At 39.3% G+C, this 20,881-nt stretch overlaps 1 protein-coding gene across 1 annotated transcript in view; it reads right to left on the bottom strand.

Moving 5' to 3' along the window:
* The window catches only part of MFN2 (mitofusin 2), a 495,982-nt gene that overhangs the window by 63,858 nt on the left and 411,243 nt on the right, over positions 1–20,881 (bottom strand). Inside the window, exon 15 of the mRNA XM_044063040.1 lies at positions 3,956–4,152. Coding sequence (XP_043918975.1) covers positions 3,956–4,152 — 197 coding nt within the window. The remainder of the gene's footprint in view (positions 1–3,955; positions 4,153–20,881) is intronic.

Here is a 20,881-nt window from a genome sequence, read left to right as displayed (position 1 = left end):
TTTGCTTCCCACAAGAAATACAATTAGTAACTTTTTCTGACATCAGTAAAAAGCAAGAAAAAAGTTTCCCCAACGGGGTACTTAGCTTTAGTGAAGACTTCGGTTCTGAAACTCAAACTCGAATATTTCAGTAGTCGGCCGACTGTCACTTGCAAAATGCTTCTGCTTTGGGCACCGCGCGGCAAGAAAGACTAAAGAAAATGGCGTCAGCTGCATGTTTTATACCCCTGATGACCTGATGTCATGGAAGAGAAGACAGCAACCGACGCAGGACCCAAGACTTTGGAATTCAGGCCGACTGAGGGCAACCTGCCAGCAGATTACCCAAATGTAATGACTGCAACAGTGAAACACGAAGAACATCTACTCTAACACAAACTACCTATTATTAAGCGATCTGACAAAATTTCAAGCCAGTCCAAATGCAGAGAACACAGCTGCTTAAGCAGAACTGTACACAGAAACCCTCTACAATCATGTCAACAGAAGCACAGACAGCTGTGCCTACTTGAAGAAAGTGTAGAACAAATTCAAAAAGTAAACCACCCTGGTGAAATCCAAAAATACTAACTAAAATAAGGAAGTGCAATGCCCACCAGGATAAAATCTCTATCAACAGGCTAACAATTAATAGGGCAAATTAAGTCGACCAAAGCCAGTTTTGAGGTAATAACAACCTCCTAGGCCAACAACAATTACAAAACTTTTTTTTTAGTTATGCCTGAAACCTCAAAGGCGGTACAAAACAGTGCAGAGAACTGACTGTTAACGGAGCCACTTACTTTGAGCCAGAAGATATAGCAAATCTGCTGGCTGACAATTTTAACCCCCCCCCCCCCCCCAAGTAATACCATCAAACATACCCCCAACTGCCACTAGGGAGCAGGTCTTTAATGTGCACTCAAACTAAAAACACTGCATCAATAAGCCCTGATAATATCCCAGGATGGCTCCAAAACAGCTTGAAGCATGACCTATTTGGACCTTGGGAGTCATTATTCAGCCCTAGCCTCCAGACATGCATTCTTGCCATGAGAATGGAAGACTGCAAAGGTCAACCCTCTGCCCAAGGGTGGGCCATTAACGGACCCCAGGAACTACAGACCTGTAAGTCTAACCAGTCTCAAATGCAAAGACATACAAAGAATTATGATGGAGATGATTAATAATGGCATAGGAAACCTTCAGACACTGGATCTAACCCAGTTCGGCTTTGTCAACGGCAGATCATGCCTATTCAACCGATAACGTCGGTCACATGACAATGGATGACTGCCAAATGTTGCATACTGAATATCTTGACTTGGCTAAGGCATTTGATACAATACCTCAATCAGGCACTTTAAACAAACTCACAGAATTCAGCATTAACCCTTACATTATGCACTGGACAGCTAGCTGGCTCTAACATGGGATCCATGAAGTTAGGAAAGGGGAGACCAGCTCCATAAAGAGGTTGGTCACTAGTGGAGTCCTTCAAGGATCTGTACTGAGCCTGCTCTTTTTTGGCATACAATTCTCAGAAGTTTAAGCCAATGTCAAAGACCTCTGGCTGACCAGGTTTGTAGGAGACTGTAAACTAGGAGCAATCACAGAATCCCCCAAGACACTAGCATCCTATAAAAAGGACTAATACAGACAAATGACTGATGCCAAAGCTATTGCTTAAAACTCAGTGCCAAGAAATGCATTATAGTACCCTTTGAAATAATAGGCCGCCCCTGGAAACGAACTCATTGATAAACACCCCCCCCCCTAAGAGTGGACCCAGAAGTCAGGGATTTGGGGGATTATGTGGATAGTAACCAGGCTTTTGACCAAACTGTCTTAAAGTGATAACGAACAACTTCTGTGTTGCTCACCCTATAAGCAAGGGCATGGCATATAGGTCCAAGGAGGTCACTGTTCCTTTGTATTTGGCCCTCGAGACGCATAACTGAGAACAACGCCCACTTTGGTATGTACCTGTCCAGGCACATGTAGCGGACTGCAACGTCCACAGAAGTTCCTCACAAAAGAATACAGGGTGTAAACAGCATGACCTATGCAGATCACCTCAAAGCCATATCTCTATATTCAGTTTCCTACAGACTGTTGAAAGGCGATTTGAGCCTTGCCTATAAGGCATCTTGAATCTCACTCTGATGGGCCTTTTGCACAAATGCAAAATCAACAGCATCAGAACCACTCAGTCTAGGAACTTGAACCTTGTTTGCAACAAACATGACATGATGGAGGGACAGGTACTTGTCTAAGAATTCCCCTTCCTCTGAAAAATGCTTCCCACCCAAGCAAATCAGAATTCTTTCCTAACCCTATTCAATCATAACCTGGACCAGTCTTTCCTAACCCTATTCAATCATAACCTGGACCAGTGGGTGGGAAATCAGAAACTTACTGGTCTAGCAACTATGCCAGTACGGAGGCAATCTATAAATCATGTCCTAGCTTATATATACAACTTAAAACCATACCTAATTCTCAAAAAAACTTGCAGGATACATTTGGGATGCATAGCTAGGGTTATAAAGTCCCCAGTGGTTGTTAAGTCTAGCATAAACCTATGAATATGAACCTACATGTGGGACTACATCTCAATAAAGTCGCAAAAACATTGGGGAAAAGGTAAAGCCCTACTCGAACAGGACATTTGTTGAAGCTATTTCCCAATTAAACACCACTGTCATACAGATCTGAAAATATCTCTACATGTAGTTTATACCCTGCTACTTGGACTTCAGCTATAAGCGTCCACAGATCAGACCACAGCAGTAAACTACAGAAGTAGCGGGCATTAATGTGGATGGAACTTAATAGATGCTACAAATTCCTTCATGGGATTTGCTACCATATATAAAAGATTATGCCAAATGCCCTTAAAAGAAGTCCTAAGATGTATCAGCATATTTATTTATTTAACATCGGTTTACCAGGAAAGTCCGAATGGGACAGAGCCCATTTTCAGTGGAGGCCTGAAGAGAAACGCTCCATATGCATGTCTTTGGAATATGGGAGGAAACCACAGCACCTGGAGGAAACTCATGTGAATGCAAGGAGAACATGCAGACTCTGCGCATATGGCACCCCAGCCAAGAACTGAACTGGAGAACACCTTGCTGTGAGGTGACAATGCTAACCGTTGCACCACTGTGCCACCCATCTTTACTACAGCAGTAACCACAGTGACAACTGAATGCGAGTGAATGACAACTATGTTACATCAATAATTTTACTAAGTATGCCGCAATCTTCCATGAAATTACAATAAACAGTTTAAAATACTGAAATATATACATTAGTGAGAGAGCGGAAAACATGTCAAAAGAAAATGTTCTGTGCATCAAGTTTCAATCTACATATCCTAGAAGGCTGTTTTTTTGGATCTGGATCCAATCACAGCTTTCACAAATGCTGAAGAGCCAAAGTGTTTTCTGTGTGTATACCCTTTCCCATCCCTTTATTCGCATACCTTAACAAGTGGGTATGCAAAAAGGGAAAGTGGCACAGTCCCTTTCCTTCTTCTAAGATGGCACCTCCCCATCAGGTCCTTGATTATTACCTGGGATTCTATGCAGAGACACACAATCCTGAGATAAGTCTCCTTTTAATCCAATTAAGCAAGAGGTAAACAGGCAAAATAGATGTAATTCCTCACCCGTCCTGGCCAGTGCTCAAATTTTCTTAACCTTCTTGGGCAGAACACTAGTTAAACAAAGGTCTGGTGCTACAGGTGAATGTCCTGACCTTGTAGAAGTAGGCTAGAAAAAAGATTCTTAAGAATGTGGGTTTCATGCCAGGATACTAAAACATCTTGAACCTAAATGACAAAAGGAATATCTACCATACATTTTCTTTTCATAAAAAATACAATGCTGTACTTGCGCTGCTGAAAAACTAATACACATTATACATATTTTTGGTCAGTAAATCTACTTTAGCACTGTATTTTACTCACTGTTGTACTTGATGACTGCAGTTTGACCCTGTGTAGCTGACAATTAACTGTAGCTTCTCACTAGCATAATCCACAAACTGGCGCTTGAAAGCTCTCTCTTTGGCTTTGGAAGTCCATGTCAGACGCTCATACACATACAGAAGGCCATACAACCCAATGGACAAAGCTATCAGCCTCCAACCGACCGCCTTCCAGACCTGAAATGAATCAGATAAGAAACTTAGTGTTAGTGAAGTACACATCTAAGATGCTCAAATTGTTTGAGGAAAGTATCGTGTTTAATATATGGTCTTACTTTACCAACTGATCTATGAAACAAGACCCTTTTTGAAGAGTCCTGTGACCAGGTTTATTCTCCCTACCAATTACCATTCATCATCTATTTATTTGGAAGTTCCAAAATTTGGGGATAGCAGTGTGCCTGATGAAGCAATAGCTAAATATGCATGTTCACCCCACATCCTGCCAGTTTAATCTCTTACCACTATTGGGCACACACCTGTAAATTAACAACAAAGCTCTACAGCCATCACTGCTAACAAGTGATGCTCAAGTAACTTTTCTAACTTTCACTTACAGACAGTTCGGCAAATAAGGCTGCTTAATGCACAAAATTAAGAAAAGGAGCTGAGCTGCTAACAAGCTCTTCCCTGTGATCCGGGATTTGATTCACAGTCTCCATTTATCTATTCTGTAACGCTAAGCATATTATTCAGATACTGCTTCTAGGTTACCATTAAAAAGAGGCATTTTTGCCTAGCAGGTTTACCCAGTTAACAAATGAAAAATGTAAAGACTGTCCACAGGGGAAGGATGGAGTTATCTGTGACTCATCAAGGAGAACTGATTTCACAGTTCAGCTGATGAAGTAAAAATATTTATTTACTGTTTGATTGAGTAATTCAAATACAAATGTATATATGTTAAACTGCATCTTCCAATAATCTGTATGAAACAAAGGATTTGTGCCCAAAGCACCCCTTTCTTAAAACCCAATCCTGAAATGGCCTCAGGATTCATTTTTATCATCTTCCAAAGTGATGAGAACCGCAGCAGTAGCTACAAGAGGAGGCCAAAAAAATTAATCACTAATGAACTGCAGAAAGACCTCTAACATGAAAGCCAGAGACTGCAAGGGGAAAGGTACAACTCAATCTCCAGCCATCTCCTTTCCCGTAAGGACTTGTAAAGCAACCTCTTTGCTAACTCATATGGGGGAGGCAGCAAGAAACATTCTTCAAAAGACCCAAGACTTCTAGCATTAAGCAAGAGCCTAGAAGGCCATCTCCCCTTCATCAATGCTGACCCTAAGGGGAAGACCTGAGATCAAAGATGGAAGGACTGTCTCTAGGCTTGATGGAAACCAGGGAAGCAGCCTGCAGATGTAACTGAAGGGTTCACTCCCCAAGCTTTCTGCTACAGTACAATGCTGTCCTTCCTCAGTGGTCTCAGAAAAAAAATGGGAAGGCCCAACAGTATTATGTGTAGCAAACCAGCTGATCTCCATGATGCCTCAATTCAATTTGAGAAGATACTGATCACAGACGTTACAAGGCAAATGAACCATGAGGCCCATTTGCCCTTTGCCAGTGCCCACCCATAAACCTGGTCTCTCTTTTCAAGTTGTGCCAGGCCAGTCATACCAGGGGGGAATTTATGAACACCCATCACAGTGTCCAGTTCCTTTTTAAAAGGACACAATGTGTCACACTGCTTAGTTTGGAGAAGAAGTTTGTTCCAGAGAAGGGGTAGACACTGCACGACAAATCTATCCCTTCTCCTTGTCTAATTTACTTGTTGGAGTAGATTTAGATCTCTTGGCCGTACTGTTAGGTGGACTGTTTGACTTGTTAAAGTAGGAGAGAGTTCTTGGACTGCTGGATCTCTTACGGCTCTATAAGCAAGACACAGATTGCCCTCACAGAATCCATGTGAAATGGAGTACAGGGATATGTGACCTACAGTCTTGCTTTGAAGTTCAGATATTTTATGTCCCTGACCTTTTAGTTACAACATTCTAAGGTCTTTCCAATTGCTTGAAATGTTTACTAAGGTACATCCCAAACGGGACATTACATTCAATAATGTGTCTAGTCAATGCAGAGTATAAGGAGACGAGGACTTCTTTTAACCTGAAAGAAATGCATTTTGCTATGAGCTGTGAAAGGTAAAAGGATTTCCTAAACAGTTGCAATGTGACAGTAAAACGTAAGTCCACTCAAGTACACAGATCTCTCATGACCTTTACATTTTGAAGTTGTGTATTTTTCTGTTTAATTTACTCCTATTTTTGCTCACCCAGTATCCCTGACGGAGTACTCTGTTGGGAATTCTTAAAGTCTGCAAACTCATGACATGTTCCCAGTTACTTCTTTCATCCCCATCACACTTCCAACATTCGACATCTACCTGATGAAAAATTCTTTGGAGTCTGTTTGAGGTATAACAGCATCTGTGCAAACATTTCAGGCAAAAATCCCAACTCTTCTAGATTGTGACATATCTTTTCTGACCTCTTCTGACTGATTCCTATTACTGCACAGTATTTTATATGCCCTACCATACCTCTCAACTGTACCAAATTCCTTGGTATTTACCGGTTTTGAGAGCAAACTATTGGGATACCATAAATTCCCAAGTGGCCCCCTTAATTTCCAAATTTTCCGGTCTTTTTTTTTTTTTTTTACTCTACCACTTTAAATTTTTGGCTGATGTCACCACCCATCACCAGCCTATAGGGGCGTACATGATGTCATCAGCTATTGGCTGTTGGACTTAAAGGGTAATAGGGATGGCAAGAGGAATCATTTTGCAGAGTCCTCCAGGTTAGAGGAAAAAAGAAATATTTGTTGTGCATTATCTGCTGCTGGCAGTTTGCTTATCTGTCTGGTGTTCGGCAGACAGTTCAGTTGCTGCATTCACGTTATTGTGGAAGTGCATTTATTTATTCATGCTGGCCGCGCGAGTTTGTTACATTCATTTGCTGCATTCATGTTATTGTGCTGATGCATTTATTTATGCAGGCCGAGTAGTTTACTACATTTGCTGCATTCACGTTATTGTGCTGCTACATTTATTTATGTTGGCTGACCTGCATTCATGTTATCGTGCTGCTGCATTTATTTATTTATGCTGGCTGAGTGAGTTTGCTACATTTATCAGCAGTCCAAATGTTGCTGCATTCACGTTATCGTGCTACAACTGCTGTTTCGGGTGTGCTGCCCTTAATCTTTAGTTCCCATCAGAAACTTGGCTTGCTATATAGAAACTCCCACTTTCTCTCTGCTTCTACAAGAGAAACACTTGCCACTACGAACTTATTACTGTCACTACTGTACGGCGCACCCCTACTAACCAACCTATCTCCCACCATCTCTTCAAAACTAGAAATCTGTTACAACAAAATCTACAAATTCGCAACTAAATCCAACTGCTCCTCCCATCACTGTACATCTCTCCACCTGCTAAAGTGGCTAGAACTTCCCATCCACCTTGACTACCTCCAACTCACTACACCCACAAACTAATTTTTAAACCAACTACATGCCCTGCACTAACAAATATCTTATCATTTTACACCCCTCACAGAGCCCTAAGATCTGCCCACCAAAATCTACTTTCTGTACACAAACCAAAACTGGTCAGTTTCTCCTATACTTTTCCTTAGCCAAAAAATGGAACTCTCTCCCACCCTCTCTAAGAATTTCTGAAAACTTTGAACACTTCAACCCCAGCTCCAGTCCTACCTCTCCCATAATTGGAAATGTAATTGCACTCTACCTACCTAACCTGCTAAGACTCTTCTACATGTACCTCTTCTACCTGTACCTCTACTCCATGTTCTCTTAAACAGCTGCCTCTCTCTGAATCTAACATAATATATCAATACCTTGAATGTATATATTATAAATATTGTACATAGTTTTCTATCGCTATTCTCTCTCCCAATCTGGGAATGATTCTCTTTACTACCTACATATACATGTTGATGCTAAGATAATCAACTCTGCCATGTATGCACTCCACTTTTTCTACTGCACAACTGCCCCTCTCTAAATACACTAGAATCATGAATGTATGCATAGCAAATAGTGTACTTTCCACCTTTATTTCTCCCCTATTCTACTATACTTTTATTTACTACAATCTTCCAAATGTTAGTTTTTATGGCTATTCACAGATGATTTACAACTGTTAGTTTTTATAACTATGTACACATGATTTACTGCCTCTGTCCAACTTAAATGGTATACAAATGGTTCTCTAATCTATGTAAGTATGTAATGAACTTTCTTCAATTTTGCAATTGTAGTTTGCTAAATCTCATTTTATACTACTACTTTTGTTTTAGTTTTATGTAATATGGAGTTTTTCTCCCCGGGCCTCCACTGAAAACGGGCTCCTTGAGCCCAGTGGACCACTCCAGTTATCAAACTGGAAATAAATAGTTCAAGGTGTGCTTTAGTTTGCAGTAGTTCAACCACTATGTAGGGAGGGGTGCATTCACGTTGTATGTCATCTTGCTACAAATGCCATTAATCTTAGTTCAGTCAAGTGTGTGTGTGTGTGTGTCGTTTCAGGTGTGCTGCTCTGCCATTACTCTTAACTGCCGCTGTACTTAGGGTGTGTTGCCATTAATCTTAGCTCAAGGTGTGCTTTAGTTTGCAGTAGCTCATAGTTGTCTATCTGGAGAAAATCCCACCACAGCTTACATGCTGATAATGGATTTTTTTTTTTTTTTTTTTTTTTTTGTAACAAAGATTTTATATTAATCACCTCTGAACTTTAAGTCACTTCTGGGATGCTGAGTTAAAAGCATAAATGTTCCCATGTTTCTTTCCAATGCCTTGTTCAAACATCCTCAAACAATCTTATATAAAAACCATGACCTGATGTCTCTCCTAAAGGGATATGAATGACGAGGTGCAAGTCTCTTGTCAGAAAACCTGGCAGTGCTTTTAAGACCATAAATAGTTCTGCTTCAAAGTCTCATAAAAATCTTTGCTTCAGCAGTCCTATAATCCTAGTGTGACAGCTTTCTCAAAGAGGTCATAAAAGAACTGGTAAAAGAATAAAGGGGGATGTTTGAAATAAGGTTATGAACCGTATTGCTTGAAAAACTGATTGTTGTGTGGATATCTCTGCAGAGGTACCGTCAGTTATCAGTACAAAGCATACATTTAATCTTTTGGAACTTTTCACAAATAATTTTTTTCTCACTTGCTGACCATCCTTCATTTTGAAGAATGATCTAGCCTACTACCTCCACTAAAATTTCAAACAGCTATACAGCAATAATCATTCATTTATTTGTTCATTAATTTATTTACACTTTAAACTGGGAGTATGATCCTCCTGAGGTATTTCCAGCCATGATACAGGCCACTAACACAAAAAAGCAAGTGTTACACTACATCACAAAGCAGCACAATAGTTCACATACAGCTACCATAACTGTACATGCTGTCTTTCTCCACAGATTGGATAAAACGGAAAATATTTTTCAAAAACAAATGCATCCATTATCAATAGATTACTCTACAGTGTTGATTTCTACAAGAAAATTCCAAGTTGGAATAGACAGGGAACAAAGTCTATTGAACATAGTATTGGAATAGACAGGGAACAAAATCCACTGAACAGAGTATTGGAATAGACAGGGAACAAATCCATTGAACATACTACTGGAATAGATAGGGAACAAAGTCCACTGAACACAGTATTAGAATAGACAGGGAACAAAATCCACTGAACAGAGTACTGGAATAGACAGGGAACAAATCCATTGAACATACTATTGGAATAGATAGGGAACAAATCCATTGAACATACTATTGGAATAGATAGGGAACAAAGTCTATTGAACATAGTATTGGAATAGACAGGGAACAAAATCCATTGAACATAGTATTGGAATAGACAGGGAACAAAATCCACTGAACAGAGTATTGGAATAGACAAGGAACAAAGTCCATTGAACATAGTACTGGAATAGATGGGGAACAAAGTCCATTGAACATAGTATTGGAATAGACAGGGAACAAAGTCCACTGAACACATTATTGGAATAGATAGGGAACAAAGTCCATAGAACACAGTATTGGAATAGATAGGGAACAAAGTCCATTGAACATTGTTCCCTATCTATTCCAATACTATGCTCAATGGACTTTATTCCCTATCTATTCCAAGACTAAGTCCACTGAACATAGTACTGGAATAGATACGGAACAAAGTCCATTGAACATAGAATTAGAACAGATAGGGAACCAAGTCCATTGAACATAGTATTGGAACAAAGTCCACTGAACACAGTATTGGAATAGATAGGGAACAAAGTCCACTGAACACAGTATTGGAACAGATAGGGAACAAAGTCCACTGAACACAGTATTGGAACAGATAGGGAACAAAGTCCATTGAACACAGTATTGGCATAGATAGGGAACAAAGTCTTTTGAACATAGTATCAAGAAAATAATGCATGCATGTGATTCTGGGTTTAAGGCATATTTATGAAGACAGTCTATGTTTTAAATACATGAGGGAACAAAGATGGGCAACCATAATAAATAAATATTAAATATGTGTTGTATGAATGAGTGGCAATTAAGTTATAAGTAATTTTAAAGATGAGTACATTTATTATGTTAAGGAGGCACTCTAACATGATGGATAGATTAGAATTCCAGATTTTGAGACCATAAGTAGACAATGTTTTCCTCCAATTGTTAACTTTATGCTTAGGAAGATACTGTAAGTGGTGTGAACAGGAAATAGCATGAATACAAACTGCTAAATAGTGACGGCTGATAAGCTGTAATGATGTTTCAAGATCAAAGCCATAAAGATGAAAAATATGAGAAGGTAAACTCATTGTAGTCACCTAAATGCATTGTTCCTTGCATGCTGCTTCAGAAAAAAAATACTAAAACTTCTCAGTAGTTCCCAAACTAATACCTTCCATATGTATACATACATACAAAGCTTAGCCTGCACACAACATATTTAAAGACAGGATGACTGCTTATCTGGAAATAGCATGTTTATGGTCATGGGGAACAGAAGCAGAATTGTATTCCTGATGCATATAGGGGGCAGCAGTTGGAAATGTACATTTTCCTTACAAATGCAACATAATGTGAATATGGCACTGTGACTGTAAAACAGAACCATTATGTAGGGGGGTCATCTTGTGTGTATGTGAAATGCCCCAGTTAGGTATAACTGGTAGTTAGAGTTACTCAGGCTTAAACCCTGTACCTTAGGTACAAGAAGCAAGGGTCTGAGTTCTCTACCCATACCACCACTTCTGGTTTGAGTGAGTTATGGCTCTCAACTATACAACTTTTCACAAACTAACTGGAATGTTTAGCTCATATTTTTGGTCTGCTCCTCTTAAAAATTTGTATGGTGCAGTGGTAGCGTTGTTGCCTCACAGCAAGAGGTTCTCTGGTTTGATTCGCAGCTGAAGTGCCTTCTGTGTGGAGTCTGCATGTCCTCTCTGCATTTGTGTGTTTTTCCTCTGGCTCTGGGTGCTGTGGTTTCCTCCCACGATACAAAGACACATGTCTGGAGTGTTTCACTTCCCAGGGCTCTGCTGAAAATTGGCTTTGTTCCAAGTCAGACTTTCTAGCAAACAAATGTTAAATAGAAATAAAATAAAATTTATGGTTTTCTGGCAAATCAGTGAACTGAATTCACTAAATAATAATGGCCATTTAAGTTTCAGTCTTCCTATCTTTCAGGAAACACATGGTAACATCATTTTATTCTAGCAACTTTCTAAGATTATACAAGCAATGTTTAAAATGTGTCCCCAGTTTTGGGCCTTTGTCCCCCCCCCCCAAAATACATTTTTGCTTTTTCCTGATTTCTTCTGCTGCACAATTCTTCAGGGAGAGAGAAGATTTGTGCTGCTTAAGCAAAGTCTACTTACACTGTCAGTAGCACAACAAGTAGACTAGTATACTTGCTTTTGCTGCAGAAGGCTGTGGGTTCAACTCCTACAGTATGTAGATGGACTGCTGATACTGTACTGTGTTGTGTTGTACTTTTAAAGGGGTTGGATGCTGCAGTCCTGAGAATGTCCTCCTTTGGCGGAAATACCTAGCAACTATGACCAGCCAATCCCTACTGAAATATTACTAGCTTATTTTTTTATGTAACTTAGTCTTCAAGGGCAAACAGGCACTTTACTTGTAGATGAAACGAAATATAAAGTTGTTTGCTAGCAGCAACCTCTGTTAGTTACAGATCTCTTTATTGTGGAATTATCTGACTTACTTCTGCAGAGATTGTGCGTATTTACTGATGCTGGCAGACTGTAGACGTTTGAGTAGACTTTTTATGATGGAAATGTTCTGAGTTGGGCAGTTTTGTCTTTATTGGTTCATGCAGACTGTTTCATCGCTTACTGGAAAAATGTTCCAAACAATAAATTTAAATGGTATTCTAACAAATGTACTGTATTATACAAGGAATATAACTGAATACAGTTAGGAAGGTGCATCAAAGAGCATATGCATGTTTCGTGTGCAAGGGGCCTATGATTTGAAAACAGCCCAAAGGTAATCTCTATCCACCACTGGCCAGATGCATTTTCTTTGGATGTGGGTTTCATTGCTGTTTCAATAAATGTGAGTTTCAAGGGCAGAGAAGTTTTTTAATGCTAAGTTTATTTTCATTGTGAGACTGTATTGCTTTTTTAGCAGATGTCTATTAGTGTTTGTGCTATAAAATGTAAAATAAAATCCAAATAATCACTGCGCAAGTAAAGCAGTATGCACATTACAGTGTTTAAGGTAAATGGGGCGAAACAGCCAAGTAATGGGACATTGGAATGGCTGCAGGGGGAACTCTGGGCTGTTCTTCAGTTTGCGTTTGAAAGTTGGTATCCCACAATTCCACTGGAGTGGGCAGGGTTGCATAATGTATGCAAATTTTATGTTAATCAGCGTACAGATTTGTACCTATTTTTCATGGGTCTTTGTCCAGATTTTTGATGTTTCCAGGTGGAGAGGTATGTGCCCTACTAATTATTCCTTTTAAATGCCAGCTTCTGTTCTAGATTCATTTAAAAACTCAACTAGTGCAGGTCTTTCATTTAGGATTCCCTTATTCCTTTCTCTTTATCTATACTCAGTTATCAATCTCTGATCGGGAAGGCAATCACTATCCTGCAATCCGCATCTATATTATCGTACAATGAAAATAGCGAATGCTATTTCATTGTATCGATATCTAAATAACAAAATATCAAACAGAACAGCAAATTATTTCCCAGGGAAAAAATTCACTGCTCCGCAAAAAAAAAAAAAAAAAAAAAAAAAAAAAACACAAATGTAAGTGGGGGGCTTTGCCCCCCACCCCCTACTTAAAAATACCTACTCAGAGATTGCCATTTCCTCCACTATGGTGCGAAGTCCCAAAGATGGCCCACCAATTTTCTTCCCTGGGGAAAAAATTCGATGTTCCGTGACTTTGCTATTTTGCCATTTCGACAGTATCAGATCGACTAAATAGCATTCGCTATTTAGTTCATTCGATACTGTAATATAGACCCTGCAATCCAAATGTCTTCTTGGCTTCTTCCCCATTCTATTACCTTTCTCTCTATATGTTCCCAATACCTTGAATCCTTTGAGACGTTTCTCTAGTATATTGCAGCCCCACTTACCTACTCTCTGTACTCCTAACTGTAGTTATCCCTATCAGCAGGATCTCCTTTCTCCATCCTGTGTTGGCGTAGTTCTTAGTATATTTTCTGCTACTGTATGAATATAATATCCTGTGAGACTGTTATTGTTTTCCTTAAGGATCTGCGTCCAAAATCTCATTCTTTCCTTATTTCTTGAATTACCCACCTCCCCATGCTTCATCATCATCCCTTTCCACTTTGAATTGTAGCTTTCTGCTTGTTATTAATAAGAACTTTAACGATGTAGCTCTAAAAATATCCCTTCAAATCAGGTAATTGTAAACCTTGTTCTACTGGGTGAATCAGCTTATTCAACTTGACATCTGCCCTTTGCCCCTCCCAAGTAAAATCCTTCAAATCTTTACTAATTATAATCCACAACTACTCCTTTGGTTCATAAAAAATATGCTTGACCTCTGCATAAAACAAAAGGGACTGAAAACATTTTTACTGCTTGTATCTTGCTAGCCATGTCCACAGGCAAGAGGTCTCAGTTTTTCAGTTTTTGAATTATCTTGAAGTCTCTTCCCATATATCCTTAGCTGCCATAACTGAATCCCTTTTAATCTCTACTCCTAAATACTTCATTTTCTCACGTCCCCATAAATTTGGGTATTGGTGAACCAAATGTACGTACATAGTTTATTGCAATAGCCTCTGTTTTATCTTCACTAATTTTACATCTCAAAACAAAACTTCTTTCAGCTTTTCCCGGTTAGGGGTCGCCACAGCAGATTACCTGTCCGCTCATGATTGGCAGTGGAATTTTACGATGCCAAGTTGCCAGCCTGGCGCCCAACCTTCCACAGAAGGCACACACACGCACCCACACCTAGGGCCAATTTAGTGTGTCCAATCCATCTACACCATGTTTTTGGGATATGGGAGGAAACCAGAGCACCCGGAGGAAACCCACGCAACCACGGGGAGGACATGCAGACTCCACACAGATGGAACCCCAGCCAAAGATTGAACCAGAGAACCTCTTGCTGTGAGGCGGGAATGCTAACTGCTGCACCACCGTGGCCGCCCTAATTCTCAAAGCAAAATAAAAAAAAAAAAAAAAAAAAAAAACAAACCGAACTCTCTCAGAATATTCCACAACAATGAGATATCATTTTCTGGTTCCATCAGGTGCAAAATAATATAATCTGTAAATAAAGTAAACTTTTCTCGAACACCATATCAATTATATCCTTGAACTTTTCAGTCCCTTATTTTCCTTGCCAATGGTTCTAAGTATAACTCAAGTAACAAAAGGGAAAGAGGATACCCCTTGCCTGGTTCCACTTTTCAGACACAGCTTATCAGAGAAGAACCCTTCCATTTAGATTTTTGCCTGTGATCGCAAATATATCCTAATTAACCTTATTACTGCATCAGGAAATGCAAATGTTTCCATTGCCCTACTCATAGAATCCCAGCTTACTATGTTAAATGCTTTCTCTGCACCAAGATCTACCAACAGGAGCATTTTTTCTTGCATTCTGCACCCCTCTGGTTCATCACTGTTGTATTAATGTTAAACATTTACCTTCCCTCAACAAAACCACACTGGTCCATAACTATCAATTTTGGCATTGCCTTTGCCATTCTTTTTTGCCATTATAGACAAAAACACTTATTTTTTAAATTGAAATGGGCCTGTATGAAGCTGGATCTGATGAGTCTTTACCATATTTAGGTATTATAGCCAGCAAAGTTTTTTTCCAGGATGTTGGTGCCTCCCCCCTCCTTTTAAAATATTGGAAAACAAAACCTTCTAAGATCTCTATAACGTTCTTCCCTCCTAGCTTCCAAACTTCCACCAGAATACCATTTGCTACTGGAAACCTTCCTGCAGATTGGTTATAAACCACCATTTTTATTTCATCGCCTCCTTATCTTAACTGCTAGTTGTTGAGCTTCATCTACCTTTAAACCTTAGCATAATTAAGTCTTCCATAAATATCTCCCTTTGTGCTTTTTCTTGATTTCCCCACTTCTCTGCTCTATACATATTTTCATAAAATTTCCGAAATATTTCTAATACCTCTACAGGATCACTGCTAATTTTTCTTGTTATATGCTCCATAAGTTTGGCAACAACCTTTTCTACTTTCTGTTGTTCAAGTTGTTATGTCACAAGTTTTTATGCCCTGGAGTTATTAAAAACATTTGCTTAACAGTAATCTTTCTAAACTCATGCATATTACCAAGATAATCCTTTATTTTCTCTTTAGCATTCTGCAATTGTGCCTCTTCTTATTCTGTGATTTTCCCCATACTTTGTAGTACTTTAACCTTTGTCAGCCTCTCTAAAGTCTCGTTACTTCTCAACCAGATCTCTCCGTTTTATTTCTACCCTATTTTTAAACTCTTTCATTTTATCACACTCACTAGTGGTAACTTCTACAGAATTATTTTGCGTAATAACTCCAGGATAATTTCCACTACCCATTCCTTAAATTCATCCCTTTTTAACAGGCAGGTAGAGAGGTGCCAGTGTCTCATTTTACTTATTTGCCCTACATTTCTATCTTGGCAATTACTGGTGCATGATCTGAAATATTTACTGATGTGTATTACAGTTCTCAATTAAATGCACAAGTTCATGTGAAATACAATTTCTGTCAAGTCTATCCCAGTTGTTGCATCTTGGGGAATAATGTGTAAATTCTCTGAGTTCCTATTACTAAATTCACGTCTTTCATACCAAACATTTTCATGAATTTCTTCCATCTACACACTTTTGTTATATTTTCCCTTCTAGGCCCCCCCATATACAGCCTCACTGTTGCAAATCAAATTCCGTTCCCCACCTATAAGTAATATTCCCTGATGAAAGCTGATTATTTCTCCAAAAATGTTTTAAATTGCAAAAATGGCAGTTTTAGGTAGTATATAAATGCATGCCAGTGTAATCCTCATACCTTGCCATCCCTATCCTCTTACTACTACAAATCTGCGTTTATCTTTTTTCCACGTCTTCTATCATTACTGTAGCTCCTCTAGCAATTAATATAACTACTCATTTTCCTTTATCCGACATTCTGCAGAATATCCATTGTGAATTTTTTTATAAAATTCACATGCTCACTTCTAAATGCGTCTTCTGTAGTATTGCTATTTGCACTCTGCATTTCTTAAGTTGTTTTTCTTTTTTGTCTGCATCTGTGAAACCATTCAAATTCCAAAACAATATGGAAAGTGTCACCATTATGACAAGAAGTCATTATTCACACCTATTATATATGGCAGCTTTTTTAAATGTCCATTTTCAGTTTTTGTGATACATGCACCCATTAATGTTTTCAGAGTTAATCCTTTGTACAGTTATTTTTGTCATCAGCATTGGAACCTATGTCACATTTTACAAGATGCTGTGTTTTAATAACCCCCCCCCCCAAAAAAAAATAAACAAAAGTACACCCCAGAACCTAGCAAGTTAATACAAACATACACAACTATGTACATATTCAAATATTGAATTGCAACACTCCCAACAGGTATATTTGTGCCAAATAGACAGCTGCTAACACAGGCTCTAATTAATCTGAATTTGAAGTTATCCAGGCTAAGCTACATTTTATTGTCTGTGCTTCTACTTGCACTAACTGGTGGCCATTTTTTTTAAATCTTTAACCCCACACAACTATGTACATATTCAAATATTGAATTGCAACACTCCCAACAGGTATATTTGTGCCAAATAGACAGCTGCTAACACAGGCTCTAATTAATCTGAATTTGAAGTTATCCAGGCTAAGATACATTTTATTGTCTGTGCTTCTACTTGCACTAACTGGTGGCCATTTTTTTTAAATCTTTAACCCCCACCCCCCACCGAAGTGTAAACTACTGACATGGTTTCCGAAATCATTACTTTAGCCAAGAAGAAAATGGTATTGAGTGTTTTATTTATTTACTTATTGACATTTGTTTATCAGAAAAGTCTGACGGGGCACAGGTGTGCTTTTACAACAGAGGCCCAGGGGAAAAAGCTCCAAGGAGTCCTATTTAGTACAATCAATATTTACAATAACTTTTATAATGCAGTTTCATTGAACACAACATAATAGTCAGTATAATAAAATTTGTATTGATATTCAAAAACATTAAATTTACAAGCCTTGTTCTACAAGACATGGAGGAATAATGTATTACAAGGAGATATCACGTTAAGTGATTTAGTGCTTTAGAGGAAGGTACAAGAAAGGTGATGAAGGGTGTTGAGAGCTGTGTCCCAGATGAGGAGCAGGGACAAAGCCAGGAAGCAGACAGGAAGTCTTCAGTAATGGTTTAAAAAGTACTACAACTTTGAAAACTGAAATAAGCTGGACAACCAAATTAAGCATAGTGTGAGACAAAATCAAGAAAAATTTGAAGAACATTTATATAAAGAAATTGAGCATAATAGGAAACATTTTTATAGATACATAAGATGTGGAAGGAGTAAAGACGCACACTTTGATAAACTCTATGCAGATTCTAAAATGTATTCTCAGACACAACAGATTATAGATCTATTTAAAAAGTTTGGCTCCACAAAAAGGGTGATAAGTTGTCCTAGTGACATCCAGGTACCCCAGATACTGGAATCAAATTAGATTATATTGAAAATTAACTGCTCAAACTAGATCCAAACAAAGCACAGACAGGAGACGGAATTAGTAACAATGACCGGAGAACACTTCAGCAACAACTTACGGTACCCATTATATCGATTATTTATTAAGAAATAAATATGGGGAGATGCCTCAACATTGGAGACATGCACTTATTAAACCTGTCTTCAAGGGAAAGGGGAGTAGGACAAACCCAAAGTCATATAGACCCTTAAGATGACTTTCATATTGTGGAAAAATAATGGAGAAAGTAATATTGGATACATTAATGTCTGAACTGGATAGGTTGGGACTTGAAACCATATACCAGCATGCATATGTTGAAAACAGATCTATTGCCACCTGCAAAGATTAGTTGTGTAAAATCTTACCATAAACATAGATGTCCTTCTCTTCCATGTTGCAGTATTCACGCATGTGGGATGTGAGATCCCCCACTGCAGGCGACCCAAACGTCCAGCTCATATACCAAAGCTTAAGCCTGGCTGCTGTAAGGTACGGGGGACATCACAAGCCATAAACTGTGGGCCATAAATGTGACATCTGCATGCACAGACCTCAGAACTGAATGCCCAGTTGGACAATAGTCTAAGGGTACCTGAAGGATGCCATCCTGTTAGGGAAAATGTCCTCTAGGGGGAAGGAATACTGCAACATGGAAGAGAAGAACATCTATGGTTATGGTAAGATTTTACACAACTAATCTATATCCTTCTATTCTCATGTTGCAGTATTCTCACATGTGGGAGAGTACCACAGCTTATGCAGAGAAAAGAGTGGAGGAAGAAGTAGCAGTCTCCATGAAGCCATGTAGGATGGCTTTTGCAAATCCTGCTCTAGCTCTGGACATGTTATTCAATTTATAGCGTTTAGGGAAAGTGTGTATAGAAGACCATGTAGCTGCCTCTAGGATAGTGACTGTATCAAGGCCTTTAAGAAAGGCCCCTGAAGAGGCCATAGCTCTGGTGAAGGAGGCTCTAACTGTGTGGTGCAACTCTCTACCATGGAAGGAGTAACAGAAGGATATATCTTTGTAGATCCAGGAAGATATAGTCTGTTTGCATACAGCCTTCCCCAGGGCCTTGGGATGAAAGAATACAAAAAGTTGGTTGGACTTCCTGATGTCCTTGGTCTTATGCAGATAAAACATCAGTTGCTGGTGGACATCTAGGGAATGGAGCACTCTCTCACTGTCATTTTGTGGCGAAGTAAATAAGGTAGGTAAATGGATAGATTGGTTCAGAGGCAGTTCATTGACCACTTTGGGCATGAAGGAGAGGTTAGTAGGAAGAGAGACTCTGTCTTTATGAAAAATGGTGTAGGGTAGAGTAGCCATGACTGCTTGCAGCTCTGAGACCTTTCTGGCTGATGTGAGGTTTACCATCAAGATTGTTTTCCAGGTACACATCTTTAAAGTGGTGGAAGCTGCTGGTTCGAAGGGGGCAGAAGTAAGTTTTTCTGCAACAGAGTTCAAATCCCAAGGGGGAGGAACAGGTTTCACTGGTGGGCTGATGTTCAGGACCCATTTAAAAAGCTTCACCTCCAATCTTGATAATAGGGGTGGATCTAGAGGTAAGCAGGCAGAAATAGATGACAAATGGACTTTCACTGAAGAGTATGAAAGTTCATATTTTAGGAGCTCTCACACACAGGCCAAAACTAGAGGTATGTCTGCTTGGAAGAGATCTAGCTGTCTTTAAAGACATCGGGAAGAGAACTTTTTCCATTTTGATAAATAGGATCTCCTAGTAGGTCTCCTGGCCTCCTGCAGGACAGATAGCACATCCTCTGAGTAAAGGTGTCTGAAAGGGATCAGACGTTTTATCACCCACAAGGTAAGGCCGAGGGTTTGCAGATGAGGGTGGATGAGAGATCCCTTCTGTTGTGTGAGAAGGTTCTCACCTTGTGAGGCAAAGTACAGTTGTGTTCACTTACCATAAATGTAGATGTTCGAGTGTATTCACTTGTTGCAGTCATTACATTTAGGTAATCTGCTGGCAGGCTGCCCTCAGTCGGCCTGATTAACAAAGTCTTAGGTCCTGCGTCGGTTGCTGTCCCTTCGTCCATGACGTCAGGTCGTCGGGGGTATAAAACATGCAGCCAACGCCATTACATCAGTTTTGCTTGCCACAGATGTCAGGTGTCCCCCAAATGGGGAGCCAAATATTTAAGTGATTAAAAAAAAAAAAACAAAAAATATATACCTCCAAACAACAAAAGCAAATACACCAAAAAGGCTTTTAAGGAAAGGAAAGAAGAGGTATAGTAAGAGAAAAAACAGGGGGCTGGAGGGAGGGTAACCAGGACTGCAACAGTGAATACACTCGAACATCTGCATTTATGGTAAGTGTACACAACTGTACTATGTTCTTAGTGTTTCACTGTTGCAGTCATTACATTTGAGTAGATTCCCAAAGCTATGGTTGGGAGGATGGATTTATACAGCATTAGGACCAGCTATAAGGCCCTGCAGGACAGCAGTGGCAAAGCCAGCTCTGGATTTAGAGAAGAAAGGTAAGTGGTAATCTTTAGTGAATGTATGAACTGAGCTCCAGGTAGCAGCTTCTAGAAGGTCTCTGGTAGGAACACCTCTGAGAAAGGCTGCAGAAGTAGATGCAG

The sequence above is a fragment of the Protopterus annectens genome, chromosome 2.part1 (assembly GCF_019279795.1).
Source record: "Protopterus annectens isolate FY-2018-M chromosome 2.part1, PAN1.0, whole genome shotgun sequence".
Lineage (NCBI taxonomy): Eukaryota > Metazoa > Chordata > Ceratodontiformes > Protopteridae > Protopterus > Protopterus annectens.
This window is presented reverse-complemented; position numbering and strand designations above follow the sequence as displayed.